Consider the following 24376-nt stretch of genomic DNA (forward strand, 5'->3'; position numbering starts at 1 on the left):
ATCATGCCAATGTAGACGTAGCCCCACTGTGGTTCTGCAGAGCAGCTCTCCTAGACTAATCCTGAAGTCAATACAAATATCGAGTGGGCGATTAGTCCGCTAACCACAATTTAACATCTCTGCACCTGGCTGGTGGGGGGGGGGGTCAGTGTCCAAGTGAAGAAGAGAGCAGCCTAAAGGCGAGGGGAGCTGGGGAAAGACCTGGGAGCAGAGCAGCGCAGCCTGGGAGAATGCACAGGGCCGAAAGGCCCCCGGGGCGGGGTTGGGTGTTTCTCCTGAGCTTGCCCCCCCCCCCCAACAGGCCACTCTGCCCCGCAGGGCCCCAGCCCGCCCACACCCCTCGCGCAAACGTGACTCCTCCGCCCGGCGGCCGGTGCGGGCTGCGGGCCGGGGCCGGAAGGGTTACAACCATAGAGCGCGGGCCCGCCCCCGCGCCTAGCGCGAAGCAGGAAGCATTTGCGGGCAGGGGCGAGAGGAGGGCGGGGGGCAGGCTGGCGGCGCGGGGGGGGCTTCCTCTTGCCGGCAGCCCATGGAGCCCGCCGCCGGTGCCCGCTCCCCGGGGCTGGCGGTGCAGCTAGTAGCCCGCGCGCGCGCCCCCCTGCTTGCCATGGCCCCTCCCCCGCCCGGGGCAGAGAGCACGAGGGGCTAGCCCGCGCCCCTGGGCTGCCCGCGGGAGAGGTGAGTCAGGGCGGGGTGAGCCTCCCATCACGGGAGAGGGGGGGGGGGATGCAGCTCCAGGGGGGCGGGGAGGGACCCACCAGCCGAGAGGCGCTGCCCGTGAGGCCGGGCTGCAGCAGCAAGGGGACCGGCGGCTGGGAAGGAAGAGAAACACCCACCAGCCAGCTGTGGGACTGCACACAGGGGGCTGTGTGGCTGCAGCCCTGCAGGGTCCCCTGCCAGTGTCACAAAGGGCGGGGAAGCCATAAAGGCTTGTAGGTTGCCTGAGGGTCCCGGGGTGGGGGGACTGGGATTTATGCTGCTTGTAGCCCCAAATGTTGTCAGTTAACTGCGAGGGGGGAGAAGTAAGTGGGGAAGCAGGAAAGAGGACTCTGCTGTTTGGCTGTATGTCCTAGCAGGCATCCTTTCCCCGCTAAACTCAGTTGTTTCACATTGGCCTAGGAGCACGGATATGAAGATCCCAAGATTCAGACCCCTTGCTTTTTCTGTGTCTCTTCCACCTCGTTTTGCTCCCCTGTTTGTTTCTGCTTAGTTCCCCCTTGCTTCTTTTTTTTAATTGCCACTGTTTCTACCCTCACCTCCCTCCCACATCTTTGTTTTCACTATTCTACTTCTTCTCTTTCTTTTCCCTTTCTCAATTCCCTCATCTTAAAGTCTTTGTGGAAACAGAGTCAATGCTTTGTTCAAGGAAAAGGGTCGCAAAGGGGACCAAACACATACCTGGTGACCAGATAGTGATGAACTGGGATTTATGAACAGGAGAACTATTGGGTCCAGTATTCTTTCCTATTCTTTTCAGAGTAGGAGATAAGGGATGACAGGGAAGGCTGCTTAATCCCATTGTTTGCAGTCCAGGTGTTTGCTTCCTAAAACTAATTCATCTCTCTTTTACACCAGTGTAACTACAGAGCCACTCAGATTAAATCACTGGTATGATGCTGGTGTAAATTAGAATAGAATCAGTCTCTTGCTCTCTTCCTCTGAGGGTATGAGCTATTGGTGGAAATAGGTGGGGGTGAAGGATAGAGAGCACAGGACTGTCACAGCTGCAGATCGGGACTGAGATGTGGTACCAGAGCTCCTGAGTCCATAGGAGTAGCAAGGGGAGGCATAGATCAGAAATGAAATGCTTTGGCAGAACAGTAAAGAGAGGGAAAGCCCAACACTGGAACAACAGGACTGGAACAACAGGGAGTGCTGTATGTCTGGATTCTCGTTCTGTTCCAGCAGGTGATGGGAACATGAATGAAAATGAGGAGGATCCTCAGCTGGAAGGTCCCAACCAGGTAGAAGCCCCTGGAACATTATCAGACTTTTTCATAAGGGAAGCTTTTCTGAGTTCTGACCAGGACACAGCCTGTGAGAGGCAAGAAATAAATTCTCCCGAGGGGAGACAGGCAAAACCCATTCGTTGTGAAAGAGGCTTCAGGAAACGCAAAGACACCATCGTTCACCAGAAAACTCTCCTGGGTGAGAAGCCCTACATCTGTATTGAATGTGGGCAGAGCTTCAACCGAAGCTCAGACCTCATCCGCCACCAGCGGATCCACACAGGCGAAAAACCCTATGTGTGTACCGAGTGTGGGAAAAGCTTCAGCCGACGCTCACATCTTATCCAGCACCAGAGAATCCACACAGGGGAGAGACCCTACCAGTGCAAAGACTGCGGGAAGAGCTTCAGCCAGAGCACACACCTCGTGCAGCACCAAAGGAACCACACCGGAGAGAGGCCCTACGTGTGTGCCAAATGCGGGAGGAACTTCTACCAGAACTCTGGGCTCATCAGACATGCCAACTTCCACACGGGTGAGAAGCCCTACAAATGTCCTGAGTGTGGGAAATGCTTCAGTGACAGCTCCAACCTCATTGCCCATCAGCGGCTGCACACAGGCGAGAAGCCCTACAAGTGCACGGACTGTGACAAATGCTTTAGTGAGAGCTCCAAGCTGATCATCCATCGCCGGACCCACACAGGAGAAAAGCCCTACATGTGTCCCGAGTGTGGGAAGAGCTTCAGTCAGAGGTCCCACCTCGTCCAACACCGCAGGACGCACACCGGAGAGAAGCCCTACAAGTGCTCCGAATGTGGGGCAAGCTTCAGTGACAACTCAACCCTGATCCGGCACCGCAGGACCCACACTGGGGAGAAGCCCTTCAAATGTGCTCAATGTGGGAAGAGCTTCAGCCGCAATTCGTACCTTGTGTCGCATCAGAGAGTGCATGTGTGGTAGGGAGCAGCAGTGGCTTGGACCCTGGGCAAGTATGGTGCCATGTAGGCACATGAAACATTTGCAACAATTTGGAGGGTGGATGACTAAATCAAGGAGGAGAGTGGAACACATTCCTAGGGTGACCAGCAATGTTAGGAGTCACGGAGTGGTGGGAGCCAGTGAGCTGTGACATCAATCACTCTGCAATCTCAGACATGAAAACTGATGAAATAAGAGTCAGTTTTCCTGCTTGTTTTGATGTTGGTTCCTTTTAAAATGTTATCTTGTTGTGAAGGTAAAAATGCCAAGTGGTCATTTGGCTCTGGGTTACATCTGCAGTTTATAAGATTGTGGCACATAACTTGCAACCGGCCAATGGCCCCAAAGTTTTGCAGAATTTAAATTCTCCTCTCTGTACTTATATTAAGTTTGTAGCCCTTCCAGTTGTGACCAGCTGCTTCGGAATGTCACTCAGCATAATGCTAATAACTGCCTGATTCTGCAGGCAAGAAAGCAGGAAACCACTCTGAGAGATACCCTGCTCCTCTGTTTAGGGTGTTGACACTGAAGACTCACCATGATGTATTTAAATTGTAATATGTTTGACTGTTTTACTGCTAGTTATTTTAGCAAAAGTATCAAGCTGATGTGTTTATCCAGTGTGGCTGGATATCCTAGAAATTAGGAATAGAGAAGATGTATTAGTGGTGTGCTTTTTATTCCTGTCATTGGCTTCATGACTTCAGTGTATCTCTGGAAGAGTGAAGGGCTAGTGAGAGCCAATAGAAGGTCTGGGGGCAGGAAAATGAAGAACTCCTGTGTGCGCTAAAGCTGCCAAGCGGATCCAGGAGTTGGAGCAGTTGCTGGCCGAAAGCATGTGAAAAACTCATTCTGCAGCTAGCTCTGTGAAACTCACCACTCTTCAAGGGATTAGAACTCTTTGGGAGCCTGAAACCACTTCTGGACTCTTTAACAGATGACAATATATGATTGTAATGTATTTTGAAGTATTAAACTTTGAGGGGAGCAGGGAACTTGCAGCTCCTGGAGGAGCAGGGACCTTTGCTTCCAGCTGCTCAAAGAAGTGGAGGAACTTTATGTAGTGGATGCCTTTGTTTGAAACCGCAGAGGATCTGAGGCTTTTGCTTGCAATTGCAAGTATTTTCTGAGGACAACTTCAGATCAGTGGGTTTTGGGGTTTGAATTCCCAACAACTGCTCCAGAAGTCTGACTCTGAGAGTCAGCCAGTCGTTGAATGGATCCAGAAGCTCTGAGAGTCATTGGCTCAACATACTTTCCAAAGGTCATACAAGCTCTTCACTTTGCAGACTCAAAGATTGAGCCAAAGTTCAACTAGAGTTGACTGACTTCTACTAGTCCGATCTTTTCCCATCCAAATTTTATGAAGGAAACATACTGAACTTTGGAAAATGCTTGCTGTACAGCTGGTGGGACAACTCTCTAGAATTCAGTCATGGGGGCTGCTGTTTAGGGTAGTTCCTTTGGAGTCATTCACGTTTGTGAATGGGGACTTTTCTGTTCTGAATCTGAATAAATCAAAACACGGCAGCCAATTAATGGACTTAACTCTTAATGGTTGAGATCAACCCAAAGGAGAATCCTGGCATCAAGAATTTGGTCTCAGAGAAGCAGCAGCACTTTCCTCACTGAAAACCCCTTCCCCTGAGGTCCTCAGACCATTTGTTGTCTTTCTATGTGCTTGGTAAAGTGTTGCATACACTCAGTAGTGCTCTATAAATTAAAAATAACTGTGCACATTTATTTCTGATTAAAATCTTTATGTAAACATTTAAAATTGTATGCAGATTCAGTGTGGTCTTGGGGTTCAGGGCCCATCATCAGAGCAGCTAAGGTTGTTACACCACTCTTCTGAAGACCTGTCATCAGTGTCTTTGGGATTTCCTTTGTGCCCCGTATGGGAGTTATTTGCCCTGTTCCTTGCCACACAGCTAAAACTGTCCTGGGTTTGTGATCATCTAGCTGAAGAAGGCCAGCCTGGGCACTGCCATTTCTTTGCTCATGTAGCAATTACAGTGTATGTTCCTCTTCCAGCAGGACTTTAATTTCTACTGGTGGCAGAGAGCTTCACAAGCAGAATGTAGGAGAGAGTGGTCTGTGGAAATCTCAGAGGTCACTGAGAGCTGGAAAGCCTTCTTCCAATGTGCTGGATAAATGGGCTCTTGCTGATGAGGTGAAGCCTGTCTCTTCTCTAGTAGCTTACATTTGTCTCCTCTCTCTGGATCATAATTTGCTACTTTTGGAAAAATCTTCATAAATGGTAAATTTTCTTATTTAACCAGTAATTCTGTGGAGACTATCCAATGTTTTAGTCACACTCCCATCTCAGGCTATTGGTTCCAGTCAAAAGTTCTGTCAGTTTAATGGTGCTTTCTATAAATTTTAGGTTCTGCTACTGGTGCTTTGTAACCACAGTGATACCACGGCACTTTTGAAATACCTAAACCACATAGATTAATGGAATAATGTTGTCTCTGCAATAAAATCTCTCTTCCAAATACTATGTTTTCCCATCTTTAGCTCCCACCCTCCCCCAAGTGATGGCTGAAACTCAAATTCTATTATAAACCCATAATCTTTTTGTTGCTCCTGACTTCTTCAAATTCTTTTTGTATTGAATTTTTCTGTGCTTGGTCTCAGGAACCACTTGTATGTGTGTGCATACAAACAAACCAACCTATCCTAATGGTGCACACAATGTCAGTTTAATAAGTATCCCTTTGCACCAACTACACTAGCCCAAAGTGTGCCATAGGCCACTCCTGTGAAATATGCCCAGTGCATGGGGGCTCTGTGCCAACTCTTCAGGAGTCCCTTCCCCCTTAGTAAAGGGTATCAAGGATGTGTCAGGGACATGTGAGAAACAGAATGGAGGAGAGATGGAGCATATCAAAGGCAGAGGGAAGTATAGCCAGGACAACCTGGGTTTTCCCTGCTATCACAAACCCTATAGGGGCTTAAGAAAATCTCCGCTGAAACAAGATACTGCATAGTCTTCTCTCTTTGGGGGGAGGATGAGGAAGAAATACATCACATCAGTGGCATACTAACCTGAATAAAGAGGAGTGCAACATGGGGCTGCTCTTGCTTACAGTGTGTGGCCTTACATTGGGGGAACATAAAGGTGCACAGGGATTAAGTGATTTGCTTCAAGTTACAGACTCTCAGGATCAGCCCTTAGTTCACTAGACCAGGGCCCTAGTGCATCCCCTTCGGCCGTGCAGACAGTCATCAGGTACAGCAACCCAAACTGCCCCCCGGGACCAGAAAGCATAGAAAGTGGGTTCACAGGCACCTTTGCTCTTACACCCTTGGTCCTGTGCAAAGCACAGCTCAGTGAGACCTGGCCTAGTGTAATGGCTTCAATGGACACCTCACTAAATCTCTGTTTTAGCCATCCCGTGGCAATTCTGTATGTGCACACAGCCTAAGGGCCCATTGTCTAAGAGCACAAACACAGAGCTGGTCAGCCTCTCATCTGTCAGATCATCTTCTGCAACGGCAGTGTGGAAGCAGTGTGTTATAGCCAGAAACTGTACATGCACATGTGCCATCTGACAGGGGATGCTGCTGCTGCACTGAACCTTGCTTCCTGTCCAGGTGTCCTCCCACAGACATGTCCTATTGGGTGCTGTGACACACACAGGGTAAGTGCTGTGATCACTGGTACCCATCCGTGTCATGTTTATGAGCTGCCTTCCCACAAGCCAACTGAAGTCATCAAGTGACAGTTAAACAAATGACAGCTTTGCATTGAGCTAGGTAAGCCCCTGGGTGCCTCTGCGAATCATTTCTCAGACAGGGAACTGAGACACAGGGCCAGATCCTGGGGCCTCATACCGCCTGTTGGTGGCATTTTAACAGGGCAAAGCAGGACAGATTTAAGGCCAACTAAGAGGTCAGCTGAGGATTCCCCTGCTGTAGAGGAATCTCCAGGTGGCATAGAACCAGTGTTGCTGGCCCTCTGTCAGCATGCTGGGGGTGCGTCTACACTACACCTTTACCTCAAAATAAACTGCTTATTTTGAGGTAATTTTGAAATAAAGCGCGATTCCAAATGTCCCTTAACCCTGGTGGAATGAGATTACAGAGATGCTGGAATAGAGCGCCCACTATTTCAAAATCTATTTTGAAATAACAGGCTGCTTTAAAGACCCGCAGTAATTATTTCGGTATCCCAAAATAGCTCCACAGTGTAGACGTAGCCTGGGAACATGAGAGGACACGATCGGAACACATTATTCCCCTGTGGGCAGTGCAGGCACTCATCAGTTACAGCAGCACGTACTGGTCCCAGAGATCAAGAGCATGTGGAGGGGATTCATCGCCACCTTAGCCCCTACGCTCTTGGGTCCTGTATGAAGCACAGCTGAGCTCAGCCTGAAGGATGGGGCCAGTGTGAAGTCTAGGGAATCGTGGAGCAGGCATAGGCCTCGCAGTTTGGAGACCTGTTTTGTAATCCTTGCTGTGCTCGACTTGCCATGCAAGCTTGAGCAATTCACTAGGGCTACGTCTACACTGGCCCCATAAAACGGAAGAGGCATGCAAAGCAGGTAAGTCAGAATAGGGAAATCCGCGGGGGATTTAAACATCCCCCGCGGATTTAAATAAACATGTCCGCCGCTTTTTTTCCGGCTTGGGGAAAAGCCGGAAAAAAGCGTCTAGACTGGCGCAATCCTCCGGAATAAAGCTCTTTTCCGGAGGATCTCTTATTCCTACTTTTAAGTAGGAGTAAGAGATCCTCCGGAAAAGGGCTTTATTCCAGAGGATCGCGCCAGTCTAGACGCTTTTTTCCGGCTTTTCCCCAAGCCGGAAAAAAAGCGGCGGACATGTTTATTTAAATCCGCGGGGGATGTTTAAATCCCCCGCGGATTTCCCTATTCTGACTTACCTGCTTTGCATGCCTCTTCCGTTTTATGGGGCCAGTGTAGACGTAGCCTAACAGTAATCTCTCTGCAAAATGGGGGTCATGCTATTTACTTATCTCATCAGAGGTATTTTGAGGCCTAATTTAATACTGTGCCCGATCCTATGATTGGAAGTCAGGCTGAATCAGCTGGAGAGAATACCTGCAGGCAAAGGGATTCTCCAGATGTAGTACAGCTGATGTACATGTCTCTCCTGCAGGACATGCATATAGGGAGATTGGCTGGGGGCATAACCTCAGCGCGGAGGATGTGACCACAGTGCTGCTCCGCTCCAGTTATGGGCTGTTATTAGGCCCTGAAGGACTGGTGTTGTACAGCACTACATAAATTAGAGAAGCCCTGTGGCTGCTGTTCCTTACATGGGTAACCATGCAGACCTCTGGAAGGAATGAGAATAGGGCGAGATGCAAAGGTGACTGAAAACAGACTTACACACACACAGACCTCCCTCCTCATCCATTTCTGCACTGAGTGTATCTAGAATGAAATGGAAAATTGGGCCCAAAGCATACACACTCTGTAGGCATAGGCCTTTATTACAGTCAGGTAGCAGTAGAGGTAGGACTAGAATTCAGTTTAGGCTTCCAACTCTGCATTCGCTCTTCTGCAATGGGCATAATAAAGCCTTGGTGATGTTTATTCAGCTTTTAGGGCTTGATTTATGATTATGGATACCTAATACTGTATGAACATGATTTGTGTGTGCAAACACCGTAAGTCCATTATGAGCGATGTGAGCAAGAGTCACAATTGGAAGAAAAGCCAAGGGAGAAGCCTTGAATTCCTTTACCTTAGGAGAGAAAGGAATTGATCTAAGGGAGAGAGAGTAGAAATGCCCCATATCCCTCAATTCTCCAGGGTGTGGAGGCGCTGTTCCCAGAAGACCCTACAGAGCCTGCTGCTTTGCCCTAAGACAACTGTCAGCAGAGGGAACTGTGGAGGAAAGAGGTTGTTTAGAAATGGAATAGTACATGTCTGTGGGAAGGGGATCTCTGTCCAGTCATATAATCAGACAGACTTCTGAAAGTATGTTTTCTTGAGGGCTCAGACTTCCTGAGGGTTTAAGAATTAAAATGTTTCTATTAAAGGATAAGTGGAAATCTGCAAGAATGAGCACACAACCTGCTGGCTCAGGCCACCCAGTATTGTCCATAGGCATTATTCTTGTAAGTAGTATGTTAGTGGAGTTACCATAGCATCTAGGTGCCCTGGTCCTGGAGCAGGACCCCACTGTACTGGGTGTAGTGCAATCCCAGAACAAAAGTCAGTCCTCGGTGACTTTAGCCTAAAGCACTTACAACCTTTGTGTAAGACAAGAGAAAAGAGGTGGATGCAGATAAACTGACAGGAAACACAGGGAGACGACAAGGGCTGGCATGACAGGCAGTGGTTACACAGCCCAACCATTGTCAAGTGTTTTGCAGAGCGCACAGCCCAGGAGAGTGTGAAGGAGGGTTTGGCAGGAGGCTAATGAAGCCATTTTGCAGATGTTTATGGGAAGTTTCCCCCACGTGTGAGGGGCAGCATGGGAGAAAGCTGTATGGAGCTTGTTTGATGCTGTAACAAATGGGCAATGGAAGTTGGAGACAGAAGTTGATCACACTGACCACCATTTTCTAATTAACTGGAGGGAACATCCTACCTGCTCCCACAGCTGCTCCCCTCCAGCCCTGCTAATGGCCGCTGCCATCCTCTGACCCCCTCACGACTGCTCACATTCAGTCTTCCCCACCCAGTGCCTCATAGTCCCATCTGCAGTGTGGGGCTCTGGGCAGTGTTCAGGGAGGCAGGGCCACAATCACACCCAAGAAAGCAGAGACGAGACAGCAGAATAGAACTGGGCAGAGCCACCTGCACTGAGTCCCAGAAGAGGAGGGGCTATGACCTCTCGGTGATCCCCCTCTTGCTGGAGAGAATGGGGAACAAACACCCCTACCTGCTCCCTATTCCTCACCAGCGACACTTTCATCCCCCTCCCATTGCAGCCAAGGCCTGGGAGAGAACGTGGGGTTGCCAACCCTCCCAATTTTGCCAAGAGTCTCCTGGAATCAAGCTCTGTCAGAGGCTACTGAGGCAAAACTGGGTGCATGACCCCTCCTTGACACACAAACCAAAGAACCCCCACCACACGTCTACTTCCTCCTTGTGCCATGACCACTGTGGTGCCACATTTCACATCTATCCTGCAGCCCTGCCACTGGCCACTAAGCCTGGCTGACCCCACCTCTCCCACACTCCTATTGACGGTCATGGAGCAAGTCCAGTCCTCTGCCCTCATGGCAGGACCAAGCACTATCTAGATCAGGGCTACTCAATTTTGGAAGCCCCAGGGGCCACAATGATACTCACAGTACATGCCAAGTACTTAAGTGTGGTTGCATATACATGCAAATATATATGCAAATAGCTTATTTCACACTGACAGGAATGAATACAAAGCACTTCCCTGTGCTCCTGGAACCTCTTCCCTTGGGGGCTAAAAACACCAACACCCTGTACCCATCTGTTCCAGCCAGCCCGTCTGCTTGTGTCTTTCAGTGCTCATTGCCTCGCCATTATGGAGGGTATTCCCAGTGGAGGCCACGTTCAAAGGATCCCACCTGCAGGCCACGTGTTGAGCCCCGTGTAAACCCAAATTGCACTGCGGGCCACAAACAAATGGGCCGCGGACCGCATGTGGCCCACGGATCGCGTGATGAGTAGCCCTGATCTAGATCATCCCTGATAGATGTCCATCCAGTCTGCTCTTAAATATCTCCAGTAATGGAGATTCCACAACCTTCCTAGGCAATTTATTCCAGTGTTTAACCACCCTGACAGGATGTTTTTCTTAATGGTTTTTTTCCAACTTAAACCTCCCTTGCTCTCTTGTTTCTTATCCTATCCTCAGAGGCTAAAAACAATTTTTCTCCCTCCTCCTCGTTACCTCCTTTTAGGTACTTGAAAGCTGTTATCATAATATTATTAACTATGTCCTTGGAAAGGAGTAAAGAATCAGATCGGTGCAGTTGCTAGAATGTTTATGAGAGGGAAAGGGGTAATAAAAACCACAAAGGTAATTTTGAGCTGTATTCTGAAATCACTAGAGTGGAGGGGAGGTATTTGGGGAAGAAATTGATGGGGAGAGGCAGTTTAACATTAAGATTGTTTGCAAACATGTTTGGCTTCCAGACAGCTCATGGCTGTTTCTTGAGATCATGCAATAAAACCTTGATGCAGCTCCAGTTTTTAAAAGATAGTAAAAGGAAGAGTTCAAGGAGCAGTCATATGAGAGATGGCACAGGGGAATGGGAACATGAAGGAAAGAAAAGAACATGTTTGCCTCACATTTGGCAGGTTAAGGGTTAAAAACCACACAGCTCCTAACTCCTCCATGTCAGAAGGAACTATGGATATGGTAAGATGTGAATTTCCTGATCCCAGCTTTCTGTCCCCAATCCCTGTGTAGAAACCTACCACCAAATCAAGAATGGACAGTGCTGGCAAAGAGGATTAAATTAAGGATGTTAAGTATCAGGTAACTGACTAATCGAATAGTTGATCCATTTTTGCATCAACTATTCAATTAATCAAAAGGGCGCCGCCACCTTTGAAGTGTAGCAACAGCCATATGGCTGTTGCTACACTTCAAAGGCAAAAGCGTCAAAGCCCAGAGTCAGCAGGGGACTCCTCCACTGACCCTGGGCTCCATGTGGCGCCACCTAGAACATAAATATTTTTAGGCTTGGCCCTCACTGTTTAGTGAGTGGCCGGATTACAGCCACTGTGCTAACTGTATCAATGCAAGCACCAGTGCTAACTGACAAAGTTGCCATCTGCCCTGGGGGTACTTACCCTGCGGTTTCAAAAAGGCATAATCGTCCCAAGTGCAACCAGTATCATTGCCTGCCTCAGCTACACTGATGACTGGCCACTAATGGCTGAAATGGCACAAATTCCCTGCCCAAGACAAGGCTGTAGAGGGGTAGCTGATGGGGCAGGTGCTCTCAAACCACTGAGAGAGGAGCTGCCATAAACTCGCCACAATACTGAGACCCAAACTAAAGAGGAGAAGCTGAAAGGCCTCACTTCATGACCAAGTGCTTTTGTTCCTAACTTTATCCTGCAGCAAATTCATCTGCTGCTTGACCTCTGACACACGTGCATAGACAACATACACTCACATGTGAACCTCATACTTTGGCCCTACTCCCCACTTGGAATAACCCTAAAGGGAGACCCACTTCTCCACCCTCCCAACCCTTTTGAGAGCAGCATGAACGGCTGCCATCTTTAGAGTCATCTTCAGCACCCATTCTTTAGAGAGGCATTAACAGCACAAGACCCCCTTAATACCTATCAGGAATCCATCCCCGTGGCCATTTGTTTGCATGGTGAGGCTCAATGTGCTCTTCTCCTCCTCGCATGCAGAGTCCTCTGCTTAGATGATGTTGGCAGGGCTCTAAGGACAAAGAAATCAACATGCCATTAAGAAGACTTAGAAAATTCATCCCATTGTTTTCAGCTTGCCGCAGACTCAGGCAGACATCCCCGTATCAGTTAGGCTGAGGTCATGTCTTCGGGAATTTCTTCACAACCACAAGCACTAGAAACTTAAACAAAGAAGTGAAAATTGAGATGCAGGTGTAAAGATATCATTCCAAGAGCTCTTGTCTTATACACAGGCCAATAGTATGTATTCCTCAATCCAGCCCTGCCTGCTCCCTTGCTCACACACAAACCACAACGTCCTGATCTGCCCCTGCACACGTTCACAGAAATTTCCCCCCACCCCTCGTTAGTTAATCTACAAACCCAGTGAATGAATATGACTTTCTCCTCCCATACTGAGCATCCACCCCAATTGGTTACCCCACAGTCCCTGGTATCATTTGGATTCCCTCAGCACATCTCCTTTTCCTTGGGCTCTTTTCTTTGCTCTTTAGTTTCATCATTCCTCTTCAGATAACTTGAAAGGGCACAGAACTCAGAGCCCCAGGCATCAGTTGGATTCTCACCCTCGTCAGCGGCCAACTATACGTAGCAGACTGCATTATACAGTGTGCTGGTTTTATGCATATGTAAATAAACAACATGCTTAGAACAGTGATAGAAATGTAGCCGTGTTAGTCTGGTGTAGCTGAAACAAAATATTTTGTTTCATGCTTAGAACAGTGATACTTTTCATTCAAACTAGCTAAATGAGGATCTCCTACATAAACAAAAAACCCTGTAAAACAAACTCACAGAGCTTCAGTTACACAAATTACACTTCCTGGAGTGACTGCCCCATCTGAATGATATTTACTTAGGGCAGTGCTGGGTGACGCATCTCTCTAATCAACAATATTTTCAAACACAGGGTAGCAGCAGAGATGAAATTTCAATGGCCTGCTTCATTCTGATGGTGAATATTCCCCAAAACAATGTCAAAATAAATATTTCAATGTACCACTTAGCATGGAAATTAGCACTTGCTCCTACTGGAGCACACCAGTGATGCTCCATCCTCTCCCAGGCAGAGATACTGGGTAGGAGGCCTTGGAAACATGGCTCTGAGCCCCGATGATCAGAATCAGAATTCAAACTTTTGCAGGGTACAAAGACTAGAAAAGGCTTATGTGAATCTGAGGTCTTCACGCCTCTGTGCTTCTGGTTGCAGGAGCTGCAGGAGGAGGCTTGTCATTAACAGTGGCAGGAACAGGACCGAAGTCACTGGGCTGAAGAAGGGCAATCGGGCTCTCCCATTTACACCTTGAAAGGAAACAAACAAACTTTAAAGCGGCTGAAAGGAAATGCATCTGTTTTGTGTGACTGGCCTGTGAGACTCACTGCCACTGGACATTGTGGAGGCCCTGCCTTCCAGAAAGATTTGAAAAAGGATTAGATATTTATATGGACAAAGAGAACATCCACAATTATATTTGATAGAATAAATCTGAGTAAGGAGGCAAATCCCTGATGCTAGGGTATAGGCCAACCCATTACTGCCAGGGGCTAGGAAGAAACTTCCCCCATGCAGTGGTGACAATTCTCTCCATTTTATTGTGTGTCTTGTGAATATTTAGTGTTTGTCTTAGAGTCCCAGTGGAGTTGTCTGAATATATGAGAAGTTCAGTTTTCATTAAAGAAAAAAAAAAGTCTGTACCCACAGAGGTTGTCCAGAACAGCTTGAGCTGACTGTGCCCTAAAGCCTCAAAACTGAGGGGCACATTAAAAATACCCATCATGCATTTTAAAATAATAATTTTAAGATAATCTCCTGCTCTTAGGGGGCCTAACTGAATTTTGTAATTTTGGGGTTAATAATATTACTGGGGGGCAGGTTATTCCTGGTCTATTACAGACAAGGTTCCTTTGCATTTTCCCTAGAGCCAGCATCGGAGCCAGGGGACCGGACTAGATGACCTCAAGGGGACTGGGAATGGCTGTTTAACTTGTGATGAAGAGAACTGGTAACATTTTAGGAGTTAATTATTTCTCTGACTTTGGGGAGTGAAGGTTTAAAACCCAAGAGCATCCAGCACCGCCAGTTCCCAGAAAGGACCAGGAAGTAATGTGAGGGGAAGCGAAATGCACTTGGAACATCCTGTGCCAATCATCCCTTGTGCCAGCTGAGCCATGAGTCAGGGGCTCTGGGATGCTGAGAGAGCCGTGGCACAGAGAGGGCTCCAGGGGTTGGACACGCACGGAAAGAAAACAGCAGAAAGGCCAGGAATTGCTAGCAGCAGCACCTGGTAAGAGCAGAAAGGGGACTGGAGCCTGACCTGCACCAGGAGATAATTCAGCTACTCCAGGTGCAATGCATGTAGGGAAAAATCACCCATGTGCTGTGCCCACCACAGCCCCCTCTCCATAGATCATCACCTTGTAGTGGTGGAGAGGCTTGCGTGTTCCAATGACCCCTAAAAGCGACGCTGCCTGGAGTCATGTACTCCCTTAGGGTGTGTCTAGACTACATGCCTCCTTCGACGGAGGCATGTAGATTAGCCAGATCGGAAGAGGGAAATGAAGCCGCGATTAAAATAATCGCGGCTTCATTTAAATTTAAATGGCTGCCCCGATCTGCCGATCAGCTGTTTGTCGGCAGATCGGGGGAGTCTGGACGCGATGCCCCGACAAAGAAGCCTTTCTTCATCGACACAGGTAAGCCTGGTTTCACGAGGCTTACCTGTGTCGATGAAGAAAGGCTTCTTTGTCGGGGCATCGCGTCCAGACTCCCCCGATCTGCCGACAAACAGCTGATCGGCAGATCGGGGCAGCCATTTAAATTTAAATGAAGCCGCGATTATTTTAATCGCGGCTTCATTTCCCTCTTCCGATCTGGCTAATCTACATGCCTCCGTCGACGGAGGCATGGAGTCTGGACACAGCCTTAGAGTCACCCATGCCAGAATGGTCAAAGGCGAGTTTCCAGACAAAATGTGATCCAAGAAGTCCTCAATGGCAGAGCAGATGGAGGATAACTGCACAGTGGAGGTGAAACTGTTGTGTAATGTTACAGCAGCTGTGAAGACAGATGAAGACTGCAGCAGATAGAGGATCTCCAATCAACACCTGCACAAGTCAAAAGTCTGGTGGTGATCGGCGAGTGGCACTGGGAACAGGACAGTGAGATCTGGAAGTTCCTAGTCACAGACCAACAGAGGTGGTGGGTGTGTGATTGAGTCATCTTGCTCCAGGACTGAGGCAGGTTGAGCATCTCTGCTGCTGCACCCATGACTGAGCAGTCCTCTTTAGGACCCACTGCTCAGCCCAGATGGGGAGAGGGCTAGAAAAAAATGCCTCTTTTCTTCCTGGCTGAATAGCTTCATCCAGCAGGATCACCACTCCAGTGGTCAGAAATGTAAGAAATTTTTCAGTTTTGGAACCTGGAACATATGTACCCTGATGGACTACTCAGACAGTCACCGAGCAGTGCAACGTACAGCTGCCAATGCTCGTGAATAGAATCAGTTTAACATCGATATTGCTGCCTTGTCCAAAATTAAAAGAGCTGATATAGGACAGGTGAGGGAGAAGAAAGGAGAACCCACCTACTTATGGAAGGGGAAAACTTTAGATGAATCTCGATTGTATGGAGTAGGCTTTGCGATAAAGAATAAGCTCGTAAGGTGCCTCTCTGAGCTGCCAGTTGGCATCAATGAGCGGCTTATGACGCTCTGATTGAAGATCACCAAAAACCAACAGGTAACGATTGTGAGCACCTATGTACTAACAATGGACGCCGATGAGGATGTAAAGGAAGATTTCTACTCTCAGCTGGAAACCTTTTTTTCAGAGGCCCCTAAAGAAGATAAGATCATATTTATGGGGGATTTCAATGCATGTGCTGGATGAGACTCAGGCCTGTGGAAAGGAACAATTGAGAAAGAAGGAGTTGGCAAAAGCAACTCAAATGGAATCCTGCTCCTGACCAAGTGAGCTGAACATGAACTTATCATCACAAACACCCTTTTTTGACAAAAGGACAAGTTCAAAACATCTTGGAGACACCCACGTTCCAAGCACTGGTACCTTCTTGATTACATTATAGACCATGCTCGGGATCGTAGTGACGTACTTCTCACAAGAACAATGATGAGTGCTGGTGACTGCTGGACTGATCATCACCTCGTTCAATCCACAATGAAAATTAAGACTGCCCCCAAATGGGGGCTGCAAAAGAAACAGATCAGGCACAAGCTGAAGGTTCACGATCTGAAGGACCCCATTAAGCATGACCACTTCCAAACAGCCTTAGAAGAAAAGTTTCCATCAGAGTTTCCAGAAGAAATTGAGGAACACTGGAGCCAGTTGAAAGCAGTAATCATCGTACCTGTGAGAAAACCATTGGTTACCACACCAGAAAACATCAGGACTGGTTTGATGAGAATGATGTTGAAATCAAGAAGCTCAACAATGTGATGAGAATGACATTTTGTGCTTGGAAGAATGATATAAATTGCAAAACGAAGAGAGAAGCCCATACTAAGGCAAAGGCGGAAGTCCAACATAAAACCAGAGAACTCGAGCAAATGGTGGACTGAGAAAGCACAAGAACTCCAACATTTTGTGAATACCATGATACACGTGGTTTCTTTACTGCCATTAATGCAGTTTATGGGCCAGCTTGTCATGGCATGAACCCCTTTCACTCAAAGGATGGAACCACACTTTTGAAGGACAATGAAGCCATTCATTTTCACAGAAAAGAACATTTTGAAGATCTTTTTAATCATGATCCCATGGTTACAGATGAATTGAGCAAATCCCCCAACAATCTTCTAGGGATGAGCTCAGAGACACCTCCCCCCCCAATCTGTATGAAGTATACAATGCCATCAAGCAGATGAAGAACAAAAAGGCAGCAGGTCCAGATGGGATCCTGCTGAAATCTTTAAAGACAGTGAACCAGAGTTAATTCGGCACCTTAGCCTGCTTATCCTTAAAATCTGGATAAGAGATACCCAGTGAAATGAGGGATGCCTTGCAGTGTTCTCTTTAAGATTTCCCATCTGTGAATCACTGTGACAAATTTGTACCCTTTTTGGATTCCTTTGGGAGTTCAGAGAACTAAGTGACGAAGATCTATATTCAGCGGCTGAACAGTTTCAACAAAGGTACAACAACGAAATTTCAAGAGATCTCTGTGATGAGATTGTCTTCCTGAAATGTATACATTCCACCAACTTTAAATCAGACTGCAAGCGAAAGGAACTGCTTCAAGAAATATTTGATCTTGGCCTCCTGACTGTATTTCCTAATATCACAGTTACACTAGCTATTTTTGTCAGTCTTCCTGCATCAGTGGCTTCAGGTGAATGCACATTCAATGTCTTAAAACAAGTAAAAACTATCGTCGTTCTACAATGGGACAGGAGCATTTGAATGGGCTCACAATGCTTAACATTAACAGTGATGTTGCACGTAAACTAGATTTTTCTTCAATTATAAATGAATTTGCACACAACAAAGCCAGAAAAGCATTCCTGAAATTTGCTTGCATTGGAAACTCACAATTAAAGTTACATTTTTAATACACATGCTATTGGTATAACAACTTCATTGTTAATAAATAAATGTCTCAAGTGTTCATTTTCATATATTCTTTTGGGTTTAGTATGAAAGACCCTGTGGATGAGACATTAGATACATGGGGGCCTGGGACTGGGCTGGGGCCTCTAAACTCAAAAAGTGGGCCAGGCTTCTGTCATTCTCTGAGGGTATGTCTACACTACAGCGCTAATTTGAACTAACTTAGTTCGAATTAGTTAATTCGAACTAAGCTAATTCGAATTAGCGCAGCTGGACTTAAAAACTAGTTTGAATTAGCGTTTTGCTAATTCGAACTAGCATGTCCACACAGAGTGGACCCTGAACTGAGGTTAAGGATGGCCGGAAGCAGTGCCGGCAGGGCATCAGATGAGGACTTAGAGGGTGGAGCTGCTGTCTCAGGCTAGCCGAGGGCTGTGCTTAAAGGGTCCCGACCCCCACCCCGGACAGACAGTTCTCAGGGTTCCCCGCTTGCAAAGCAGTCCTGGCTTGGAGTGCCCTGAGTGCCCACACGCAGAACATCACAGCACGTGGCCATCACCCCGGCTGCACTTGCCACAGGCTGCCATCCGGGGGGAGGGGACAATCGGGGGGCTGCAGGAGAGCTTCCACCCCGAGAAGCCCGCAGAGCCAGCCCAGTCCTCCCCATCGGGGGCGCGTACCCCATTCCTCCCTCACCTCCTTCCACTTACCCTTCCCTAGCCCCCCTTCCTGATGTACAAAATAAAGAAAACGTGTGTTCAAAAATAGAAACTCTCTTTATTGAACAAAACTGGGGGAGACTGGGAAAAAGAGGTGGGAGAAGGGAAGAAAGAGGCTGGGAGAGGGGAGGGCAACTAAAATGATCAGGGGTTTGGAACAGGTCCCATATGAAGAGAGGCTAAAGAGACTGGGACTATTCAGCTTAGAGAAGAGGAGACGGAGGGGGGATATGATAGAGGTCTATAAAAGCAAGAGTGGTGTGGAGAGGATGCATAAAGAAAAGTTCTCCATTAGTTCCCATAATAGAAGGACTAGAGGACACCAAAGGAAAGGAATGGGTAGCAGGCTTCAAACTAGTAACAGAAAGTTCTTCTTCACAAAGCAAAGAGTCAACCTGTGAAACTCCTTGCTGCAGGAGGCTGTGAAGGCTAGAACTAGAACAGAGTTTAAAGAGAAGTTAGATCAAGTCATGGAGGTTGGGTCCATGGAGTGGTATTAGCCAGGGGGTAGAAATGGTGTCCCTGCCCAAAGTTTGTGGAAGGCTGGAGATGGATGGCACGAGACAAATGGCTTGGTCACTGTCTTTGGTCCATCCCCTCCAGGGTACCTAGGGTTGGCTGCTGTCGGCAGACAGGCTACTGGACTAGATGGACCTTTGGTCTGACCCAGTACGGCCATTCTAAGCTCAGGGTCAAGGGTCTCAGTGGACCACCTTGATTTTCATGCAAACCTGCTCCTGGGTGGCCAGGCTGGCAGCTCTCCTGGCCTAGACAGCCACTTTCCTGTGCCTAGTGCGGAGTTCGTGGACGAGGTCCACAATGTCTGCACTAGACCAGGCGGGTGCCCGCCTCTTGCGGTCCTGCCCAGGCTCCCGAGAGCCGCCAGCCTGGTCCTGGGAAGAGGCGGAGGGCTGGGGGGCATCGGGTGGCTGGCTCATGGCGTGCCAGGTGCAGGGTCTGCTGGCTGGGTGCTGGCAGGCTTGCACCTGGCACGGGCACCATAGCCAGCCCGTGCCCCTTTAAGGGCTCCGGGGCTGGGAGGGGGGCATACGAGTTTCCCTGGTGGTGCCCAAAGTGGCTACCAGGGAAAGCTGGGGAGGGCTAGCCTCCCACTAGTTCGAATTAAGGGGCTACACGGCCCTTAATTCGAACTAGTAAGTTTGAACTAGGCTTAGTCCTCGTGCAATGAGGTTTACCTAGTTCGAACTAAGCGCTCTGCTAGTTCGAATTAAGTTCGAACTAGCGGAGTGCTAGTGTAGCGCCTATCAAAGTTAATTCGAACTAACATCCGTTAGTTCGAATTAACTTTGTAGTGTAGACATACCCTGAGAGGGCCTGCTCAGGAGGGCACTGGCATTGGCAACCTTTGATCTTAGGTATTTACATTTTCACTCTTCTGACTCTGTAACTGTGATATCCTTTATGGTGAGTCTTTTATCACCTTGGTCTTATCAATGCCCACTATAACCCTAGTCTGTTGTAAACCATGTTGATTGTGTTTGGAATTGACTGGGAGGGTTCTTAATCTTCCACTAATAACATGTGCAAACAGCATGGCTACGTCTACACTGGCATGAATTTCTGGAAATGCTTAAAACGGAATACATTCCATTTTCAGCTTTTCCGGAAAAGGAGCGTCTACATTGGCCACGGAGTTTCCGCGATAACGATGCGCTTTTCCGGAAAAGCGCGTCTACATTGGCGGCGCGCTTTTCCGGAAAAGCAAAAAGCCCGGAACCATTTTGAAAAGGGCAAAGGCCACCAGACCTTTCCGGGGGTGGGGCCGGAGCTCCGTCCAGACGCGTGGTTAAAGGGGTCTCGCCGGGCAGCCGTTTGTCTCGTGCTCCCGTGCCTTGTGACCTCTGCCAGAGACTGGCACCCTTCACAGGGTCGGTGGTTGCCCTGTGAGTTTTGGAGACACCACCCTTTGGCCCCCCACCAGCTTTTCCTGGCATTTTATTTTTTCTGCTCTGCACTGTCTGCTATGGAGCCGTGGGTGGCCATGTACCTGCTCGGGCCCCTGTTAGACCTGTACAGGTGCCTGGAGCTCGTGCTGCAGGCTGGTGCCCTGGTGTTCATGTACCAGGAAGCAGAGATTGCCTTGGACTCCCTCACCAGGGAGGTCCTGGCAACTGCGTGGCATCAGCACCCGACGATAGACCGGCCCATTTGGACTTTGGAAACGAGCACCAACTGGTGGGACCGTGTGGTCCTCGGACGATGGGACGACTACCAGTGGATCCGGAATTTCCGAATGAGAAAGCGGACCTTCTTGATGCTGTGCACCTGGCTGACCCCCGCGCTGCAGAGAACCGCCACCCGGCTGCGGGCACCCATCCCCGTCAACAAGAGGGTTGCCATTGCGCTGTGGAAGCTGGCCACACCGGACAGCTACCGCTCGGTGGCACACCAGTTCGGGGTGGGAAGATCCACCGTTGGCGTTATCGTCATCCAGGTAAGTCCCAGGGGGAGTGAGATGGGGGGAGGGTGCTCCACTCCAGGCCCAGGGACACCCAAGACTCCAGGCTGGGTCGCTCAGGGGTTTCGACCGTCCCTCCCTTGCACCGGCCCACTGGTGGGGGGGGGGGGGCGTGGGGCGAGGGGGGCCCTGGGTGGGTGGGTGTGTGTGTGTGTGTGTGTGTGTGTGGACAGAGGGAATCAAGGGGGGGACCCAAGGGAGCGCACACTCACCCCTGGCTGTATGTAATGTGTTCCCTTGTGTTTCTCTGCACCCTTCTGCAGGTCGTCCACGCCATCAACGACGTCCTGCTGCCAAGAATCATCCGCCTGCGCGACGTCGATGAGACCATGGCCGGCTTCGCTGCCCTCGGGTTCCCCAACTGCGGGGGAGCCCTGGACGCCACCCACATCGCCATCCGGGCCCCGGAGCATCGAGCAGCCCACTTTATGAACAGAAAGGGGTACTGCTCCATCGTCCTGCAAGCCCTCGTGGATCACCGGGGCCGCTTCTTGGACATCTACGGCGGCTGGTCCGGCCGGGCACACGACGCCCGCATCCTCCGGAACTCAGGACTGTTTCAGAGGTTGGAGGCAGGCACCTACTTCCCCCGGCGGGACTTGACTGTCGGGAATGTGCCGATGCCCATCTGCATCGTCGGGGACGCAGCCTACCCCCTGATGCCCTGGCTCATGCGGCCCTACACGGGGCAGCCGGACCAGAACCGGGCCCGGTTCAACGACCGCCTCAACCGGGCCCGAAACCCAGTGGAGCTGGCGTTTGGACGGTTAAAAGCCCACTTCCGTTGTTTGCTCACCCGTCTCGACATGGGTGAGCAGAATGCAACGGAAGTGCTGGCCGCGTGCTGCGTGCTCCACAATATTGTGGAGCGCAGTGGGGAGGCCTTCCTCCCTGCATGGGTGGCAGCTGAGGCACAGACCTTGGACCAGCCCGACACAGCTGCCATCCGCCAGGCGCGCCAGGAGGCGGTGCGCATTAGAGAGGCCCTGGTGGACATGTTTGCCCAAGCCCCGTAGCAGGGTCGCTTGGGTCACCCCAGAGTACTCCGTCCCAGCTCCTACCCTTCCCCACCTCCTCCCCTTACCTCCCCCCCCCATAGTATAGTAAAGCGTCGGGTCACAGCACATCGCGGCCGTCATCGAGTCTGTTCGTCGGGTGCGTCGGGTGTAGTTAGGGTTTTTCTTTTAAGTTAGGCTAGGGTTTAGGCCACCATCGCCGTCCTGAGGAACAGCCAACAGGATTTGGGACTTGTGTGGAAGGCTTACATCAGTGCCATCTTCAATGGATCTCCTGGCTGTTCCTCTCCTGAGGCCCGGAAGGCCCAAAGGACTGACATGGCCAGCAACACCACAGTCATCCATCGAGGGATCTCCTGGCTGTTCCTCTCCTGAGGCCCGGAAGGACCAAAGGATCGAGGTGGCCAGCAACACCACAATCGTCCTCCCTGCGCCTAACTTATGTTTTTGAATCCGTACTGTACTGCATATTGTAACCATTTTTTTCTGCTTGTTTGTTGCTATGTAAATATAGTTTCTGGTTTACATCTTTACTGAAAAGTCTCAGTATTTCTTTATGCGCCGCGAACCAATGACCACTGAAAAAGCCCCCCCCCCCCCCCCCCCGGTGATAGAGTCATGAATTTGTTGTCCACAGTTGTAACCCTCTTAAATTGAAGTGGCTAATTGGCATCTCACATAATTTCTGTACAGTTACTAGAGGAACACAATAACCACACAAGATTGAAATGAAAACAGAACTTTTTATTTACAAAGGAGGGGGGGGGAGCTTTAACTGCGAGAAGGACGGGGGGGACCTTTAACTGCGAGAAGGAGGGGGGGGACCTTTAACTGCGAGAAGGAGGGGGGGGACCTTTAACTGCGAGAAGGAGGGGGGGACCATTAACTGCGAGAAGGGGGGGACCTTTAACTGCGAGAAGGAGGGGGGGACCTTTAACTGGGAGAAGGAGGGGGGAACCTTTAACTGAGAGAAGGAGGGAGGGGCAGTTACTGGGACGGGTGGCCCCTGCGAGCGCCCCTCTGGGGGCGGACCTGCCCACGCTGGGCAGACCGCGTTGGGGCAGCCTGCACGCTGAGGTGCCCACGAGTAGGAGCACGAGTAGGAGCACGAGTAGAAGCACGAGTAGGAGCACGGTCTTCAGGGTCAGGAGCAGGAGCATGAGCAGGGTCAGGGTCAGGAGCATGAGCACGGTCAGGGTCAGGGTCAGGAGCAGGAGCATGAGCAGGGTCAGGAGCAGGAGCACGGTCAGGGGCAGGAGCATGAGCAGGAGCAGGGAGAGGAGCAGGAGCTGGGAGAGGAGCAGGGATAGGAGGGGGCATGGGCTGTGCTCCCGGAGGGATGGCGGGGGCATGCGGTCCGGCCATGCCATAGTGGATGGCATGTATTAAATGTGCCGTCAGGGTGCCCATTGTGGCACGCATCTCGCGGCATTCCTCCAGGAACGCAGCCCATCCCTCCTGCCGCCACTCCTGGTCCCCCTGCACACGCTCCGCAATGGAGGTCTGGATCCCCTCCACCGCGGTGACATGACGCCGAAGCAGCTGGTCCCGGTGTCGGAGCCTGGTCCTCCGGGCTTGGGCAGCTGGGGGTGCCGCTGCTGCTGGAGTCACGGGTCTGGTGCTGGGTCCCGCTGCAGGGAAGAGAAGAAAGGACGGGTCAGTCAGGCAGGCCATCCACTGTCCCCACACCTCCATGCCCTCCACCCCAGAGCCCCAGGTGACCGCACAGTTGTGGGTTGGGCCCACTCAGTTCCCCTCCTGCTCCCGGGGGGTGTTGTATGTTGGCAAGAAGGACCACCCCTGGGAGTAGGGTCCTCCCTGCAGTATTGTAAGCACCGGTCTGTATCCTGGCTCCGTGCAGGGCAGGAGGGTGCTTGTGCTGCGTTCACCTGTGGAACTCCCTGCCGGTGGACACTGTGAAAAGCTTAGGGCTAATCACTGGTGTTTGACAGGGAGCGAGATGCATCCCCACGCAGTGCCTGGGAGCACACCTGTCAGTGGCGGTCTGGGCTCTCATATCCCATTGCGTGCGATATCTCCTGGTCAGAACCAGAAAGGGTGACTGGGTGGGGGGATGTCCCATCCTTGCAGCAAAACTCAGGGGCCCATCTCCCTCCCACTATCCCTCCCGCAAGCCTGGTAGCCCAGGGACAGGTGTGGCCACAGTGGGGACTTCCCTCGGGGAACCTGCCAAGGCACTGGGAGCAGGTGAGCGGCTCGGTGGCGGTCCACGGTCACAGGACTGTGACGCTGCACTTATCCCAGGAGCAGCTGGCTGTGCCTCACAGCCAGGCCTGGGACAGTGTGCCAT

General features: G+C 50.1%; 1 protein-coding gene across 5 annotated transcripts; it reads left to right on the forward strand.

Moving 5' to 3' along the window:
- The first annotated feature begins 217 nt into the window (after nt 1-217).
- On the forward strand, nt 218-14515 carry LOC149525634 (uncharacterized). Of its 5 annotated transcripts, XR_016347394.1 has the most exons (3): nt 238-678; nt 4962-5187; nt 14207-14515. XR_016347394.1 is itself a non-coding variant. In XM_089771388.1 (2 exons), exon 2 carries the CDS (start codon nt 1920-1922, stop codon nt 2907-2909), a length of 990 nt encoding a protein of 329 aa, XP_089627514.1. In that variant the 5' UTR covers nt 413-678; nt 1906-1919; the 3' UTR covers nt 2910-4704. The 5 variants fall into 5 exon arrangements, 2 of the variants coding, with proteins under 2 accessions (XP_089627514.1, XP_089627506.1); XR_016347392.1 differs by lacking the exon at nt 14207-14515 and having other exon boundaries at nt 218-678; nt 4962-7467; XR_016347393.1 differs by lacking the exon at nt 14207-14515 and having other exon boundaries at nt 218-678; nt 4965-7467.
- The last annotated feature ends 9861 nt before the right edge of the window (nt 14516-24376 follow it).

Source organism: Pelodiscus sinensis, chromosome 1 (genome assembly GCF_052426305.1).
Source record: "Pelodiscus sinensis isolate ZL-2025 chromosome 1, ASM5242630v1, whole genome shotgun sequence".
Lineage (NCBI taxonomy): Eukaryota > Metazoa > Chordata > Testudines > Trionychidae > Pelodiscus > Pelodiscus sinensis.

What these genes read in the sequence shown, in the direction of transcription:
- LOC149525634 (XM_089771388.1), top strand. Translation starts at nt 1,920, where the DNA reads ATGAATGAAAATGAGGAGGATCCTCAGCTGGAAGGTCCCAACCAGGTA.